The 15,895-nt window shown below is 45.2% G+C and overlaps 1 protein-coding gene across 7 annotated transcripts in view; it reads right to left on the minus strand.

Annotated features, from left to right (window-relative positions):
- The window catches only part of ccdc30 (coiled-coil domain containing 30), a 61,511-nt gene that overhangs the window by 25,195 nt on the left and 20,421 nt on the right, over window positions 1–15,895 (minus strand). For all 7 annotated transcript variants that reach the window (XM_042343560.1, XM_042343558.1, XM_042343559.1 and 4 more), the window contains 9 exons: window positions 14,971–15,086; window positions 8,118–8,231; window positions 6,969–7,076; window positions 5,926–6,023; window positions 3,965–4,157; window positions 3,294–3,404; window positions 2,746–2,871; window positions 1,797–1,934; window positions 12–178 (listed from right to left, as the gene is read on the minus strand). In XM_042343560.1, the coding sequence (XP_042199494.1) occupies window positions 12–178; window positions 1,797–1,934; window positions 2,746–2,871; window positions 3,294–3,404; window positions 3,965–4,157; window positions 5,926–6,023; window positions 6,969–7,076; window positions 8,118–8,231; window positions 14,971–15,086 (1,171 nt within the window). The remainder of the gene's footprint in view (window positions 1–11; window positions 179–1,796; window positions 1,935–2,745; window positions 2,872–3,293; window positions 3,405–3,964; window positions 4,158–5,925; window positions 6,024–6,968; window positions 7,077–8,117; window positions 8,232–14,970; window positions 15,087–15,895) is intronic.

The raw sequence follows: 15,895 nt of genomic DNA on the forward strand, positions 1-15,895 counted from the left end.
ATGTTATTTACCGTAGTTTGTTAATTTCTTGCTCTGCAGTGGTCCGCACCTCCTCCATTTTATACAGGGAGTTCTGCTGGTCTGCTAGCTGGTGTGAATAGCCCTCCGCTTTCTCTTTCCAATTACAGCTTTTCAATTCCTTCCGAGCCTTCCTCAACTCCTCCTCCAGTTTGCACACCTAACAAACAACAAAATTACTTTTGTAAAGCCCTTTCACATTGGGAGGACGTGCCAATGTGCTGAACAGTCGGGGGTCAGGACCCGAGCATGGGGTGGAGGGCAGGGTTGGAATGAGGGAGGGCAGAGAGGTAGGAGGGCAGCTGAAGGCACCGTCGAAAAGGAAGATCTTGAGTCGTGACTTGAAGGAGGCAAGGGAGGGAGCAAACACATCCAGTTCACACCTAAGTTTTACATCTGACAAATCAGCACTTGAATTCACAGGAAAAGATCTTTTTTTGGTCAGCCGGGTCAGTCTGACACATGCAGAAACCCATCACCATGCTTAAGACAATAACAACAACAAAATTACATTTACAGAGCGCCTTTCATGTCGGGACAATGTCCCAAGTCCCTGGACAGTCAGGGGTCAGGACCCAAGCATGGGGGAAGGGTGGAGTAGGGATGAGGGAAAGCAGAGAGGTGGGAGGATGACCAAAGGCACGGTCGAAGAGACGGGTCTTGAAACCGGCCTTGAAGGAGGTGAGGGAGGAAGCGAGGCAAAGGGACCATGGGATTGAGTTACAGAGTGTGGGGGCAGAGAGGCTGAAAGCCCGGCCACCGATGTTAGGGCTGGTTGGACGGGAGACATGGAGCAGCCCAGAGCCCGCTGAACGGAGGGAGCTGGCAGGTTGGTAGGGAGTCAGCAGGTCAGAGAGGTAGGAGGGGGCAAGGCCATGGATGGCCTTGAAAGTGAGGACGAGGATCTTGAATTCGATCCTCTGAGGGATGGGGAGCCAGTGGAGTTGGAGAGGGTGGGAGCAATGGGGTCACGGAGCCTGGTGCACGAGAGTACACGAGCTGCAGAGTTTTGGATGAGCTTGTGAAGGGAAGAGTTGTGAAGGCCAATAAGGAGGGAATTTCCATAATCGAGCCTTGATGTGACGAATGCGTGGTATCCAAGTTGAGGTACAGATCAGCCATGATCTTATAGAATGGCAGAACAGGCTCGAGGGGCTGAATGGCCCCTACTCCTGTTCTGATATTCCTATGTAATCCATCTCCAATGCGTGGTATTAAGAGTATCCAAACCAAGTTGAGATTTCCATACATCCCACCTATTCCAGAGATATTTATTGGAATGGAATGCACACTCTCTCCCTGGAGGAACACATCATGCTTACCTAATTCCGGAGAATATTAGACCAGGTTGGCAAAAACCAAGGCTTGGGGACTCCAGAGCAAACAGTGGCTTAACTGCTGGAGTCTAACCAGCTAAAGCTACATAGCTTTCCATTGATATCACTGTCTGACAAGCTTTCCTGCTGCTTGTCCAGCTAGGACCACCCTACCCGATAGAGCTTTGGCTTGCAGGGTTAACAGGAGCTGAGTGGGAGGATTCCCTGTCCCCAGTGACTTGTTTATCTTTCCAAGTCCTGCCGATGAGTGCTCTGGAACGCCACCTTGCATGAGGGGCGCTATATAAATATTAAGCCCAGTTCTCGCCTACGTTGGCTACCCTGTCCACTGACAAAGCCCACAGGTTCAAAATCAATGATGTTTCCGTGCTGCTCAAAATTGGACAGATGACCCCATTTCTGATTGCACGAATGACTAATGTCTTGTGCATCTCATCTCACCTTTTTCTCCAGAATGCACTTATCGTGTTGCAGTTTTTCCACAGTGGTGTTCATGGCATTAGTGTGTTGAGTTATGTTCCGGGCTTCCTTCAGCTCTGTGTTCAGATAGTGCACCTGTGTCCGGTAAGCCTCCAATTCCTAGGTCAGATGGTGATGCTCAAAGTTAGTTCTTTTTTTATTATCAGAGAGAACTGGCAATGCACGGTCCCAAATGACTAGAATGTAGAATTGTTTGAAAAGTTTTGGTGAGGTGACCAAAATGATTTTCTTAAAATTATTAAAATGACAGGGTCTTTTTCTAGTTTGGAGAGAGAGAAAGAGAGAGAAAATCAGTTTCAGGATAACAGGTTGCTTGTCCCTATTATTGACTTTCCCTGAGTAGGAGATTTGTGTGGGAGGTGATAGAAATGGTGAGGTGTTAGCATTCCAATACTGGACAGTGGCCATGCAGTTGCCACAGGCTTAGGTCATGATCAGACAGGCTAAGCTGGGAGGTGCCAAGGAGAGGCTTCCAGTGAGGGGAGACATTGGAGAGAGGAGAAGGAGGGAGGGAGGGAGTGAGTGAGTGCTCATGCCCTTTCCCAGGCACACAGGAGTTTAGGAAAAGTTTACCAACAAAAAACCCTAAACAGTAATTACTGTAAATCATTTTGCAATATTTCAATGCCTTACAGAGCTACAAAAACATAAGCATGTTTTCCCTGCTCGCACAGCAGTAACGTAAAGCCATCATTCTCAGTTTAGTCTCAGTTCTGAACTGATGTATATTTGATGTTGCATTGATAGGGGCTCTACATACCCTTTTCAAACAGTCCTCACCAGTTTATGAAGATTATTCTTGTGAATTAAAACTAAAGTGTTTCCTAATCTGCCCACCAGTGCATCCTAGACCTTGAGTATATAGCTAGATTAGCCAGTGTGACTCCCTGGACTGGGAATGTGGCCCTACCTCCTCGTTCCGGGTTTTCCCCTGCTGTGTGGTGACCAGAGTCGCTTCCAGATAATCCCTTCTTTTCTTTTCCTCCTCGTATTTCTGTTGTAGTTCTGCACAAGTAGCTTCATTTGACTTCATTTGCTGTAGAGGAAATGCACAAGTCATTTATATAGCGCCCTTCACGCGGGTTAGCATCTCGGAGCGCCTCACAGTGGTGGAGTCAAGGTCAGGAGTGGAATTGATCAATGTTGCCTGGGCACACAAGGCTGAATTTCCCTCACTGAGCTCAACAGTGACATCGATGAAACCATCATCAGACCACTGCTTAGCAGAATTATTGACAAGGATATATTAGCATTTTACCCTAATCAACTCTACCCCAACAGCCATTAATGGCAAATCATTTCCCCCGTGACACACCTCTGGGAGATGTTTTTCCGACCCTCTCTGAATTCTTCCAGGTGCGGTCCGTCACCCATCATTGAAACTCCTCTCACATCTCCTTATCAAATCTACATTAACTGGCAACACCTCACATACTCAAGGCTACATAGGCCACTCACCTCCCTCACATCCTGCTCCTTCCCAAGTGCACCAATCACATTGTGGCTTTTGGCCTTTAGATCCTTGTATTTGCGTTTGAGTTTCATATGATCGGACTCCATAGTTGCGATCTACAAAAACAGGCAGAACATTATTACCCAAATTGTAAGCGTGCGTGCGTATGTGTGTATGTATGTGTGTGGTGGGGGGTTGACCAGGATCACAAAATAACCAATTTTATATTTTATCTGGGGGATTGTTCAGGACACCAGGAGAAATTCGCCTTTTCAAATATTGTCTCATGATCTATTACAACCACCTGCCCAGTTAGACAGGAACTTGGTTTAACGACTCTGTCAAATCAGAGCACCTCCAACAATGCAACGCCCTCGATTATCAGCCTGGTACCAGCCTTGTGTTTTTAGAGCTTAAACTGCCCCCAATACCAGGACTTTAGTCCTTAACTCTTTAGTCTAGCTAAGACTCCAGTGCAGTGCTGGGGGAGTGCTGGATTGTCGGAGGTGTTGTCAAACCTGCCTAACCAAAGGCAAAAGTTAACATGTTTCATTGCTTCATCTGGAGATTTCGTTTTGACCACATTAAGTGGACAGCCAACATAGATAGCCCAGTAAGGACACAGGGGGTACGCGCCCTTGGGTTCATTTTATGGGTGTCGGCTCTGCGGACTTGCCTTCTTTTTCAATGATTCTTTCTCGTTCTCAAAGGCAGCTTTCTCTTCTTTCATTTGGTTCCGGATGTCCTCGAGGGCTCCCTCCAGTGCTTCGTTCCTTTCTGTTACCTCTTCGAGCTCCTCCTGCACTTTGTGGAATCTCTGCATCAGCTCATGGTTCTTGGTATCCAGGCGACTGACCTCCTGATGGCACCTTCAAATCAAAGAGAGAGATGTCTCTTATAATCCCAAGTGTAGACGGGGTTCAACACAATGGCTCACATTTGGTATTGTGCCTTTCAGGATGTCGTGGAGTCCTGTAGCTCAGTGGTTACAGCACTCGCTTTGCAAGCGAGAGACCTGAGTTCAATTCCAGGCACAGGGCGAAACCTTGGGCAAGTTTCCTTACTCCACACAGAGCCTAATAATAATCCCTCCAAAACCAAAAACAATAATAAATTGGTCATTTTCAATCCACGACTGTTTGTGGGACATTGCTGTGCGCAATTGGCTGCCGCGTTCGCCCACAAATGTACAGTCAATTCACTTTACAGTGTGTTCTGTGAAGCGCTTTGGGACGTCCTCCCGACGTGAAAAGCGCTATATCAAATGCAAGGATTATTATTATTATTATTATGTCCCAAAGTGCTTCACCTGGGGGATTGTTGTTGACCAGGACACTAGGTAAAACTCTATTGTCTAAATGTTTGTCTTGTCCTGTTTCTCGAAAGGAAACACAAAAAAATTGCTTATGTGGCCTGCATATGTTTCTCAAATATGGCATCGACCCAGAGCAGCCAAAAGGTTGGACTCCCCTGGTCTAGATTGACACTTAGTGCAGGGCTGCGGGAGTGCTAAATTGTTGATCATCAATTTCTAAATTTACAGATTAACAAGAACAACTTGCATTTATATAGAGCTCCTCATGCAGAGCGCTTGAGAGTGGCGGAGCACGACTCCGGGGATGGGGATAAAGTGATTGTAGGCACTGGTTGAAGAGGAAGGTCTTCAGGCGCAATCTGAAGATGAGGAAGTAAAGGGGCAAGGCTGAGGAATACAGGAAGTGTGTTCCAGAGTTTCGGGACATATTGGATGAAAATGTGGCCACCGATGGTGAGACGGAGGGCATGAGGGACATGCAGGAGGCCGGAGCCAGTCAAGCGGAGGCAGTGGGTAGTGGGTTGAGGAATAAGCAGTAAGTAAGTAAGAGTAAGAGTTAGGGAGGTGCCAGGGCATGAAGGGATTTGAAGACAAGTGTGAGGATCTTGGATTGATCCATTCGGCGATAGGGAGCCAGTGCAGCCTGGCTAGAACTGGTGTGATGAGGGTACAGAATTTAGTATGGTGAATATGTAATAATATAATCCTTACATTTAGTGCCTTCGTGTCTTATCATGTTGTCGAGATGTCTCAAAACACTTCACAAGATGTACTGGGAAGTGTAGTGACTATCGATTGTAGACAAATACGGCAGTCCAATTTGCACATAGCAAAGTCCCACAAACAGCCATGAAGTGAATGACCAATTTTATCTGGGGGATTGTTGGCCAGGAAACAGGGAACAACTTCATTCTCTTCCCTTTTTGAAAAGTGCCATGGGGATCTTTAACATCCACTTAAACTCATTAAAGATCACGTGACAATGTTTGAAAAGAGGAAGGTGTTCTTATAAATAAATAATCCTTGTTTCCTTACTCCATATGCCTCTGTTTACCTAGCAGTAAGTAGGAGCCTGGTTGTTAGTCGATTGGCGGATCACTTTTCTGGGGGTAATAATTCCTTCAAAAAAATAATAAATTGGTCACTCAATCCATTTGTGGGTCGCTGCTGTGTGCAATTGACTGCCGCACATCGCCCACAAAATATACAGTCAATTCATTTTACAGTATATTCTGTGAAGCGCTTTGAGACATCTCAAAGACGTGATAAGGCGCTAGATCAAATGCAAGGATTATTATTATAATTATTATCTGTAAATGTACCTTTTATGGAGTTCTTCAGCCTTGGAACGTGGGCATTCGGGGGGCGGATCAGTCCCATTCCCATCTGTTTCCGGTGAAGAAGTGCAAGCAGTGTAATCCTGGGCACCATGGAGATGGATTATAAATGTACATCAGTGAGTTGAAGTTAATCACAATGGACACAGAAATCAATAGTAATATGTTATTTTAACCCAATTGGTAAAGAAGTGGTAAGCATATTCTCTCCTTAGCCAACGAGAAGGACTTTCTAAATCAGACTTCCAAGTTTGAAGAAATCAGGTGTTTACTTGTTATAAGCAAAATATTAAGTCAGAAGCTTCTCCAGTGATGAGAATTAGAAAAATCTGCACTTCACAAACGATAAAATTTAGGTAGATCTGAGAGAGAAATCCGGGGGTGGGTGGTGGGAAGTGGGGGTTCTGTCCCCTGACAGCTATTTATAATAGTAATGAAAGGATTATTGTTTTGTCGACAATGTGGCAGCCAATTTGCACACAGCAACATCCTGCAAGCAGTCGCAAAGTGAATGACCAATTTTATTGGATTTTTGGCCAGGACACCGAGTGAGATACCCTTTCTCCTGGATGGGGGTGTAGGACTCGCTGAGCTGGTGCGGGAGAGCACGTGGGCTCAGAGTTTTGGACGGTCTTAGCTTGAATAGGGAGGATTGTATGACGGACAGAATCTGCGGCACATTGTAATGAACATTAACAATTTGTAACCATGCTAATTGTTGAGGACAGCTTTATGTTTTGGCTCAGTTTGTTGCAATTTCGCTTTGGACCATTTGTGGGTTTTTAGCCCCACATCACGCTCACAGTCCAGGCTGACACTCCAAAGAGATACTGGGGGACTCCTGCTTGTTGGGGGTGCTGTCTTTGAATAAAACAAATAGGATACTTAGCAGTTGCACAGCAACAATTGTAACATCCAATGATTATAATCTCACCCATCTGTTCCCGACTTCTTCTAAATCTTCCTCAAATTATCATCAAATTACATTGTATAACCTGCAACAAGTGAGGCATGCCCTGATCATTTACCTTAGGACCTATACAGGCACCTGAAAGTGGCTTTTTCTTCTTGCGTGTCGCTGGTACGGGAGTCATCTGTGGTGATGCGTGGACTTCCTCTTTGCGACTGTCATCCCACTGAGTTTCAACAACACAGATGGAGAACATTACTGTTATTGTACAGTGACGGTGTGGATCGAGATCAAACTCAATGAATGAACAAATCTTTTTAATAACATCTGTTACTTCACAATTTTGTCAAGTGTAGAGTCTGTTTATTAAGGCAAATATAGCAGCCGTTTCGCCCACAAAATATCCAGTCAATTCACTTTACAGTATATTCTGTGTAGCACTTTGAGACGTTTTAAAGATGATAAGGCGCTACATCAAATGCAAGGATTATTATTGTTTTGCATATTGTCAAAGAGCCATGAGGTGAACGACCCATTAATCTGGAGAATTATTGGTCAGGATGGTCTTTCACATCCAATTGAAGCCTATGGATTAGTGTCTTATTTGAAGCACAGCATCTCTGACAATACAGCACTCTCCCTGGAATGTCAGGCTCAATACTACGAATGTACTGGTCAGAGGCAAGTTTGCAACAAACTGAGCCAAGCTCTATGGTACAGTCAATATTTAGAATTGTGATAACAATTTGCTAATGCTTGTACAATATGCAGCAGGAAACCACCTCACCACAAGAGAGGACTGCCTTCTGTGCTCAACAGGGTGAGAATGAACTTCCCACAGACTACCATGAGCTGAATGAACAAATCATCTGGAGGATTGTTGGCCAGGCACAAGGTGGAGGAAGGGTGTCATAAATCTTGCATTTGATACAATTCCTTAGGTTGTCGAGAGCTAAGGGATTCAAATGGTCTTGAAAAACTCCCTTCTTTTTTCGAGTAATGCTATGGGAGGGAACTTGAAGTCCTCCTGAACAGGCACAAGGGAACCTCAATTTGTTGTAACATCTGAAGCACGGCATCTCCAACCCCAGCACTGCATTGGAGGGTCAGCTGAGATTGAAAGTTCAAAGTCCTGATGTGGGGCGTGAACCCACAAGCTTCTGACTCGGAGCCGAGACTGCTTCCAACTATCCATAGGCTGACCTATCAGTATAGATTGATGTGAAAGTGAGGGGTGTGGAATAAGTCAGCTAATAACTCATCTTACCAACTCCTGGTTTGTGCTATGATGCATTCTAAGGTCTGATGACTTCTGATAAAATGGTGATTGTTCCATTTCCGCAGGCTTTGCTACCCCCAGAGATTTTTGAAGATTTTCAACCTGCTCAGATATACAAGGGAAGAGATTTAGTATATTAAAAAAATTGCAACTTATCACATCACAAAAACTTTTACAATGATTCGAGTGTAAGTCTGTTTCCGTTGGTAGAACTCTTGTCTCTGAGTCTGAAGGTTTGGGTTGCAGATCAGAACTTACAAAGAATTACAGAGATTGCATTTCGCCAAAATCTGTTACTGTATTTATGCTTCTAATCACCCCTCCCATATCTCTCTATTCCTTTATCTCTGATGTATACATCGAATTTTCTCTTGAGACCTGAACTCACATAGTCTAGGATGACACTCCAATGCAACACCGGGGAAGCGCTGCATTGCTGGAGGTGCCAGCCTTCAGATGAGATGTTAAACCAAGGACCTGTCTGCCTGTTCAGTTAGACGTTAAAGATCCCATGGTGCTATTCGAAAAGAGGAGGGAGTTTCTTCCGGTGCCTTGGCCAACAATCCCCCAAATAAAATTGGTCACTCATGTCAGATCAGCCCAAGGTACTGGACAGTGAAGGGTTTGCACTCGAGCTGCGGGTTGGAATCAGAAAGGAGTGGAGAACAAGGTGGGCTGAGAAGGGAAGAGCAAAGGCACAATTGAAAAGTAAATTTTTGAGACGGGCCTTGAAAGAGGCAAGAGAGGTAATTAGCCAAGGGGCTCCGGGGTGGAGTTCCAGAGGTGGGGGCAGAAAGGCTGAAGGCCGGACCACAGATAGTGGAGCGGGAAGGGCGGTGGACGTGGAGCAGGCCAGTGCCTGCCAAGCGGAGGAAGTGGACAGGTTGGTGAAGTTTTAATAGGTCGCAGAGGTAAGGAGGAGAAAGACTTTTGAGAGTTTTAAAGGTGAGGACAAGGTTCTTGAACTCAATCCTCTGGGGGATGGGGAGCCAGTGAAGCAGGGCAAGGATGGAGATGATTGGCTCACAAAGCTTTGTGCAGGAGAGGACACAAGGTGAAGAGTTCTTAATAATCATAGGTTGTTGGGGGAAGAGTTGGGAAGTCCAGTGAACAGGAAGTTAGTAGTCAAGCCTGGACATAATGAAAGCGTGGATGAGGGTTTCAGCAGCCTGAGGGGAGAGGTAGTGACAGAATGTTGCAGAGGTGCGGAAAGGCCGAACAGGTAATGGCACGGATGTGGGGTTTAAAAAACAGTTGAGGGTCGAACAAGACACCAAGGTTCTGCACTGGCACAGAGAGGTGGAAAGTGCATCCATGCATGATGCTGTCAGTGCCTGAGGTACGGAAGTGCTGACCTAGCCAACCAGGAGGGCCTCGGTCTTGTCGACACTCAACTGTAGAAAATTGACTTTCATCCAGGACTTGATGTCTGACAGACAGTTGTGGCAACTCATGAGGTGCCATTGGCATTGAAGGAAAATTTTAATTTTATATAGTAAGCAGCACAAAACTGCATTAATTCAACAACAACGTGCACTTATATAGTTCCCTTCATGTGGGGTTGCACCCTGCATTGCTTAACAATGGTGTATGCAGTTGGACGGCGAGTAGGGAAATGGACTGTTGGCAAGGTCTTCAGATATGATCTGAAGGACTGGGATGATGGGGTGAGAATATAGGCTGTGAATTAGTTTTTAATTAATTAGCATTGCTGGGGTAGGCTGGTGATGAAGGCATCAGAGATGTCCGGACGATTTGGCAACAGCTGACTGGAACTCCAGTATGAAATGTCTGATTGCCAGCACAGTGCATTGTCAGCCCTCAGTCACACAGCCAAGGTCAGAGAGCTTCTCTTTCATAAAAGAGAGGAGAAAGGGTGAGCGGCACTGAGTCTGGTCTCTGATATGTCTTTATTCCTCACATTGTGGAGTCCTGTAGCTCAGTGGTTAGAGCACTCACCTCACAAGCGAAAGGACCTGGGTTCAATTTGTGGCAGGGCAAAATGTTGGGCAAGTTTCCTTACTCTCTACGCCTCTGTTTACCTAGCAGTAAGTAGGAACCCGGTTGTTAAATGATTGGTGGAATGCTTTTCCAGGGGTAATAATTCCTTCAAAATAAATTTTAAAAAAAATTTGGTCACATAATCCACGACTGTTTGTGGGATACTGCTGTGTGCAATTGGCTGCTGCGTTTCGCCCACAAAATATACAGTCAAATCACTTTACAGTGTATTCTGTGAAGCGCTTTGAGACGTCTCGAAGACATGACAAGGCGCAATATCAAAAGCAAGGATTATTATTATATTATGAATGACAAAAAAGAGAATGGTACCAGAGAGCAGGTCAGTTCAAATCATAGAACTGTATAGCAAACAAACAGGCCCATCAAGTCTATATTTATGCTATCCTCTGTCTGACCCACCTAACCTACTCCCACTCTACTGTTCGCTTCCCATGTCCATTCACACTGTCTAGGCTTACCCTCTTATCCAGTTCTGAGTAGCTGCCAAACTTTTGTTGGGACAGTTAGACGTTAAAGATTCCACGGCACTACTGGAAATGAGAAGGGTGATTCTTCCAGTGTCCTGGCCCACAATCCCCCAGATAAAATTAGTCATTCACTTCACGTCTATGTATGCTGTGTACAAACTGACTGCTGCATTCGCCTACAAAATGCACGCTCATTGCACTTTACAGTGCATCTCATAAAGCACTCCTGACATGAAAGGCGCTATATCAAATGTAGAAATTTTTTTATTGTTACTATTCAACCTGTCAGACCCCTTCATGATTTTTTTAGACGTCCAAAAAGATCAGCTCTTGACTTTCTCAGCTCGAGTGGAAAGAGTCCCAACTTTTCAATTCTCTCTTAATAACAAACTCCTCATCCCTAGTGACCTCCTGTTCTATCTGTCAGAGGAACAATGCGAGTCACAAGGCTAAAGAGTGAAGGGGAAGAAACTGTAAGAGCTCACCAAAAACACAAGAATTACCAACACTATGAATCTAAAAGTATATATATTTTTTTTTACCTAAATTGGTTTAACACTAGGCTCAGACTTGACTTGTGCCCAAATCAATAACTGCCATGGGCAAGTCTTAGGTATACACATTTTGCAGCTCATTTTGTTTCAACTCATCACTCAGCTCCAGTCAGCGTGCAACAGAATAAGTCTTAATTATTTGTAATGAAGTGCATCACCACAGGGGAGGAGGCACGTCTCCAAGGATCACTTTTTACGCACCTCTTTCAACGGCCAACTCCTGTCATTTTCAGCATTCCCCGCTGCAAATGTGCCAAATTGATGGAAATAGCCATAAATATTCTGCCCATTGGATAACACCTGGGCAGGAAAATACCAGTGGAAATGAAATCAGATTTTATGTGCCCCAGATCACAATACAAAGTGACCTCACAAAGCAGCTTCAGGGGGTTAAACCTCTCCACGGTGAGGGGGGCTCACACACCTGTTGACACTGACACCTTCCATTTTCTACAACAGGTTTGGCTTTAGCAGTGAAGCTGGCTATTTTTTTGAAAAATGTTTGTACATTCTGCAGAGAAAGTAATAGAATTCTAATGCTGTCTCCAGAGAGCAGCTTGGTTAATAATAATCCTTGCATTTGATATCATGTCCTATCACATCTTTCGAGACATCTCAAACTCAAAGTGCTTCACAGAAAAGGCCCTGGGATCTTGTTCCATTTACTTTTCTATAATTCTCCCTATTGCTGCATCTCCTTTCCTTGTACTCAGTTTCACTTTATCTGGCATAAACCTGAGGTGAAACCTTGATTCAGATTTTCCACAATTAGATTTCCTTTTTTTAATCTCTAATTGGCTCTAACTTTTTTTTGAATTATTGCTTTTGCTTTTCATCTTTTTATAAAATCCTTCAAAGCTTTTCTTTAAGTCACCTGTCAGCATTTCCTCACATCCCGTCTTAATCTTTCTAATTTTTTTTGCTTAGAATCATAGAAGGGGTTTCCCTTCATGCTCACACAAATCATAAGGCAAACAAAACCTAAATGAATGACTCAAATAAATAAATAATTAACAAATTAGTTAACTTGTATTTAATATTAATAATAATAATCTTGAAGTTGATATAGCCCCTTTTATGTTGGAAGGAAGTTGCAATATTGTAAAGCATTATGACTGTGTATTTTGTAGCTGGAACACAACAGTCAATCTATGCACTGCAATATTCCACAAACAACCATGAAGTAAATGACCAATTTTTATTTGGGGGATTGCTAGTGAAAGCACCGGGAGAGAGAAACTCCCTTTTCTTTTTGGGTTCTTTACCCCACCATTACTCCACCTGAACAGGCAAATGAGACCTCGGTTTAACATCTTATCTGAAGGACAATGCAGCGTTCACCCCAGCATGGTATTGGAGCATCTGCCTAGACTATGTGAGTTCAAAGTGATGATGGGAACTGTTGACCATCTGATTCAATGGCAAGGGTGCTACCCACTAATAATAATAATAATCATTGTATTTGATACAGAGCCTTATCATGTCTTCGCGACGTCTAAAAGTGCTTCACAGAATATACTGTAAAGTGAATTGACTGCATAGTTTGTGGGCGAAATGCGACAACCAATTGCGCACAGCACTTTGCCATTTATTGAATCTTTTAGGGGGTGAATTTTGGACAAGAAAGGAATAAGAAAGAACATTTCAAAAATTGAAAAATGTGATGGGAAGAGGAAGAAAAAAAAGAGTAAAAATGCGAATGCGGGAAAAAGAGTCAGAGAGACTTCGGGAGATTGGGTCTGGGAAAGATGTAACATGGGCGAGTGCTTCAGCCAGACACAGCTCTACTGTAATTCATTGCAAGCTTTGTGTGTAAACTGCTCTAGTCATGTTTACTGGCCTATAGAACGGTAAAGTAAGGTAAAGTTACCCCAAATTGTGTCAGGCATCACTGTCATATTGGCAATCACATTCCAGGAATCAAAGGGATAATGATAATAACCCCTTTACAGTTGCCATAGCACCTTTCAAATCGGGAGGATGCCTCAAAGTGCTCCACAGGATATACTGTAAAGTGGGGTGACCGTATAATTTGTGGGCGAACACAACAGTCAATTTGTGCATATCAACGTCCCACAACCACCCATGAAGTGAATGATCAATTTTATGAGAGATTGTTGCAAATTATTGTTGCAAATCAAATCTTTTCAAATTATTTTGTGTGATCTTTAATCTGAACAGACAGACAAGATCTGGGTTTAACATCTTATCCAAAGGACAGGACCTCCATCAATGCAGCACACCCCAGCCCTGCATTGGAGCGTCAGCATAGACTATATGAGTATTAAGTCCTGCCATAGGGCTTGAACCAACAACCTCTGACTCAAGAGTGAGAGTGCTACTAACTGAGCCAGACTAACACACTTCAGGAGCCAAAGGATTTGCAGGGATAATTCTTAAAACACATACTTTCAACTTCAGCACCAGTTCAGAAGACAACAACAACAAAATTTGTATAGCGCCTTTCAAGTCAGGACGTCCCAAGGCGCTGGACAGTTAAGAGTTTTGGACCCGAGCTGGGAGTCGGGATCGGGGAGGTTAGAGGCCAGGGGGGGAAGCAGGGTGATCGAAAGCACAGTCGAAGAGAAGGGTCTTGAGATGGGTCTTTACGGAGGCAAGGGAGGGGCGAGGCGGAGGGACTGTGGGATGGAGTTCCAGAGGGTGGGGACAGAGTGGCAGAAGACCCACCCGCCAATAGTGGGGCAAGCGAGGCGTGGCAGTGAAGTGCTCCCTCCACTGAGTGGAGGGAGCAAGCAGGATGATAGGGGGTTAGGAGGTCGCAGAGATAGAGGGGAGCGAGGCCATGGAGGGTTTTGAAGGTGAGGACCAGGATCTTGAACTGTATCCTCTGTGTGATGGGAAGCCAGTGGAGTTGGGCGAGGATGGGTGTGATAGGGTCACGGAGCCTGGTGCGAGAGAGGACACAGGCTGCAGAGTTCTGGATGATCTGTAGCCTAAGGAGGGATGAGTTGGGGAGGCCGACAAGCAAGGAGTTTGCATAGTCAAGCCTTGATATAAGGAAAGCGTGAATGAGGATTTCAACGGCCTGTGGTGTGAGACAGTGGCGGAGCCGGGCGATGTTGCGGAGGTAGGGGAAGATCATGGTCCAGATGTGGGGTAGAAAGGATAGTTGAGGGTCAAACGGTGATGCTATCAGCGCCTGAGGTGTGGAGGCGCTGACCGGAGCCAATCAGAAGAGCCTTGGTCTTGTTGACGTTTAATTGAAGAAAATTAGCTCTCATCCAGGACTTGATGACATTCTGGCAGCACAGCAGTGATCCTGGAATCAAGGGTGGAGGCAGAGAGGGTGTCGGCAGAGAGGGTGTCATCCGCATACATGTGGAAGTTGACCCCATGTCTGCAGATGATGTCACCAAGTGGGAACATATAGATATTGAAGAGGAGGGGACCAAGGACAAGAGCTCTGAGGAACACCGCAAAGGACGATGCGGGGGCTAGAGGAGAAACCATTTGTAGAGATGAAGTGGAGGTGGCATGAGAGGTATGATCTGATCCAGTCAAGGACAGAGCCGTGAAGGCTGAGGTGAGAGGAGAGGTGGTGGATGAGGATAGAGTGGTCGACAGTGTCGAAGGCAGCAGAAAGGTCAAGAAGGACGAGGAGGCAGATGGACAGAATGTCATTTGTCACTTTGACCAGGCTGTTTCTGTGCTGTGGGCGGCATGGAAACCCAATTGGAGGGTTTTGTGAAGGGAGTGGCGGGAGAGGAAGGAGCGAAGCTGGGAAGCAACAACTCACATTCCACCCACCCCCCACCCATCCACATCACACTAACATACCACTTTTAATAGAGATTTCCGCTCCGCGTCCAACAATCTCACACGATCGCGTAACGCTAGGATTTCTTTATCCAATTTGTTATTCTGTTCTTTGGCTTTGTCAATGTCATTGACATCTGTGAAGAAAACAAAGAGATTTTTATCATCTGGGTCCACCGTTCCTTCCAACTTCGTGTTCTCCCTCTTGGCCATGATTCAACTCTGAGTTGAACATTGACCCAAAACATATACAACTACTGCGTCCGTAGACACCACGGACTTCTCTGCAATGTTCTGATCATTATAAATAGGTTGGTGCCTCCAACTAAATGGACTTGGGCAGGGTACTCTCAGCCAGATGGGTCTGAATGGCCCGGCTACTATACATGGGCTCAGGCAGTGTGAGGTCATGCTTTGTGATGCGAAAGGATTCTTTCTTTTTCTGAAGACTGATAGGAGCCTGAGCTGGGAGGGACCTGGAGTGGATAGAGGCTTGGGAGGAGGAGGGAGCTGAAGGGAGAGAGCAAAATGTCTGAAGGGAGAGAGCAAAGTGGCTGAAAGCTTGCCTGCTGATGGTGGGGGGGAGTGGACGAGGGCATGAAGCAGATTGGAATTGGCAGAGTGAAAGGAATAGCCAGGGGTAGGTTCCAGGAGATCACAAAGTTCAAGACCATGGAGACGTCTGATGGTGAGAATGAAGATCTTGAAGTTGATCCACTGAAGGATAGGAAGCCAGTGGAGGCGAGTGAGGCTGGAGGTGATTGGTTTATTGAGCCTGGTGCGGGACAGGATGAAGGCTGTGGAGATGATGATGATAATAATAAGCACTTCACAGGATATACTGTAAAGTGGAGCATATGCAAACGTGGCAGCAAATTTGCGCGCAGCAATGTTACACAAACAGCCATTGAATGAGTGACCAATTTTAGTTGAAGGATTGTTGGCC

Source organism: Callorhinchus milii, unplaced genomic scaffold, assembly GCF_018977255.1.
Source record: "Callorhinchus milii isolate IMCB2004 unplaced genomic scaffold, IMCB_Cmil_1.0 Scaffold24, whole genome shotgun sequence".
NCBI lineage: Eukaryota > Metazoa > Chordata > Chondrichthyes > Chimaeriformes > Callorhinchidae > Callorhinchus > Callorhinchus milii.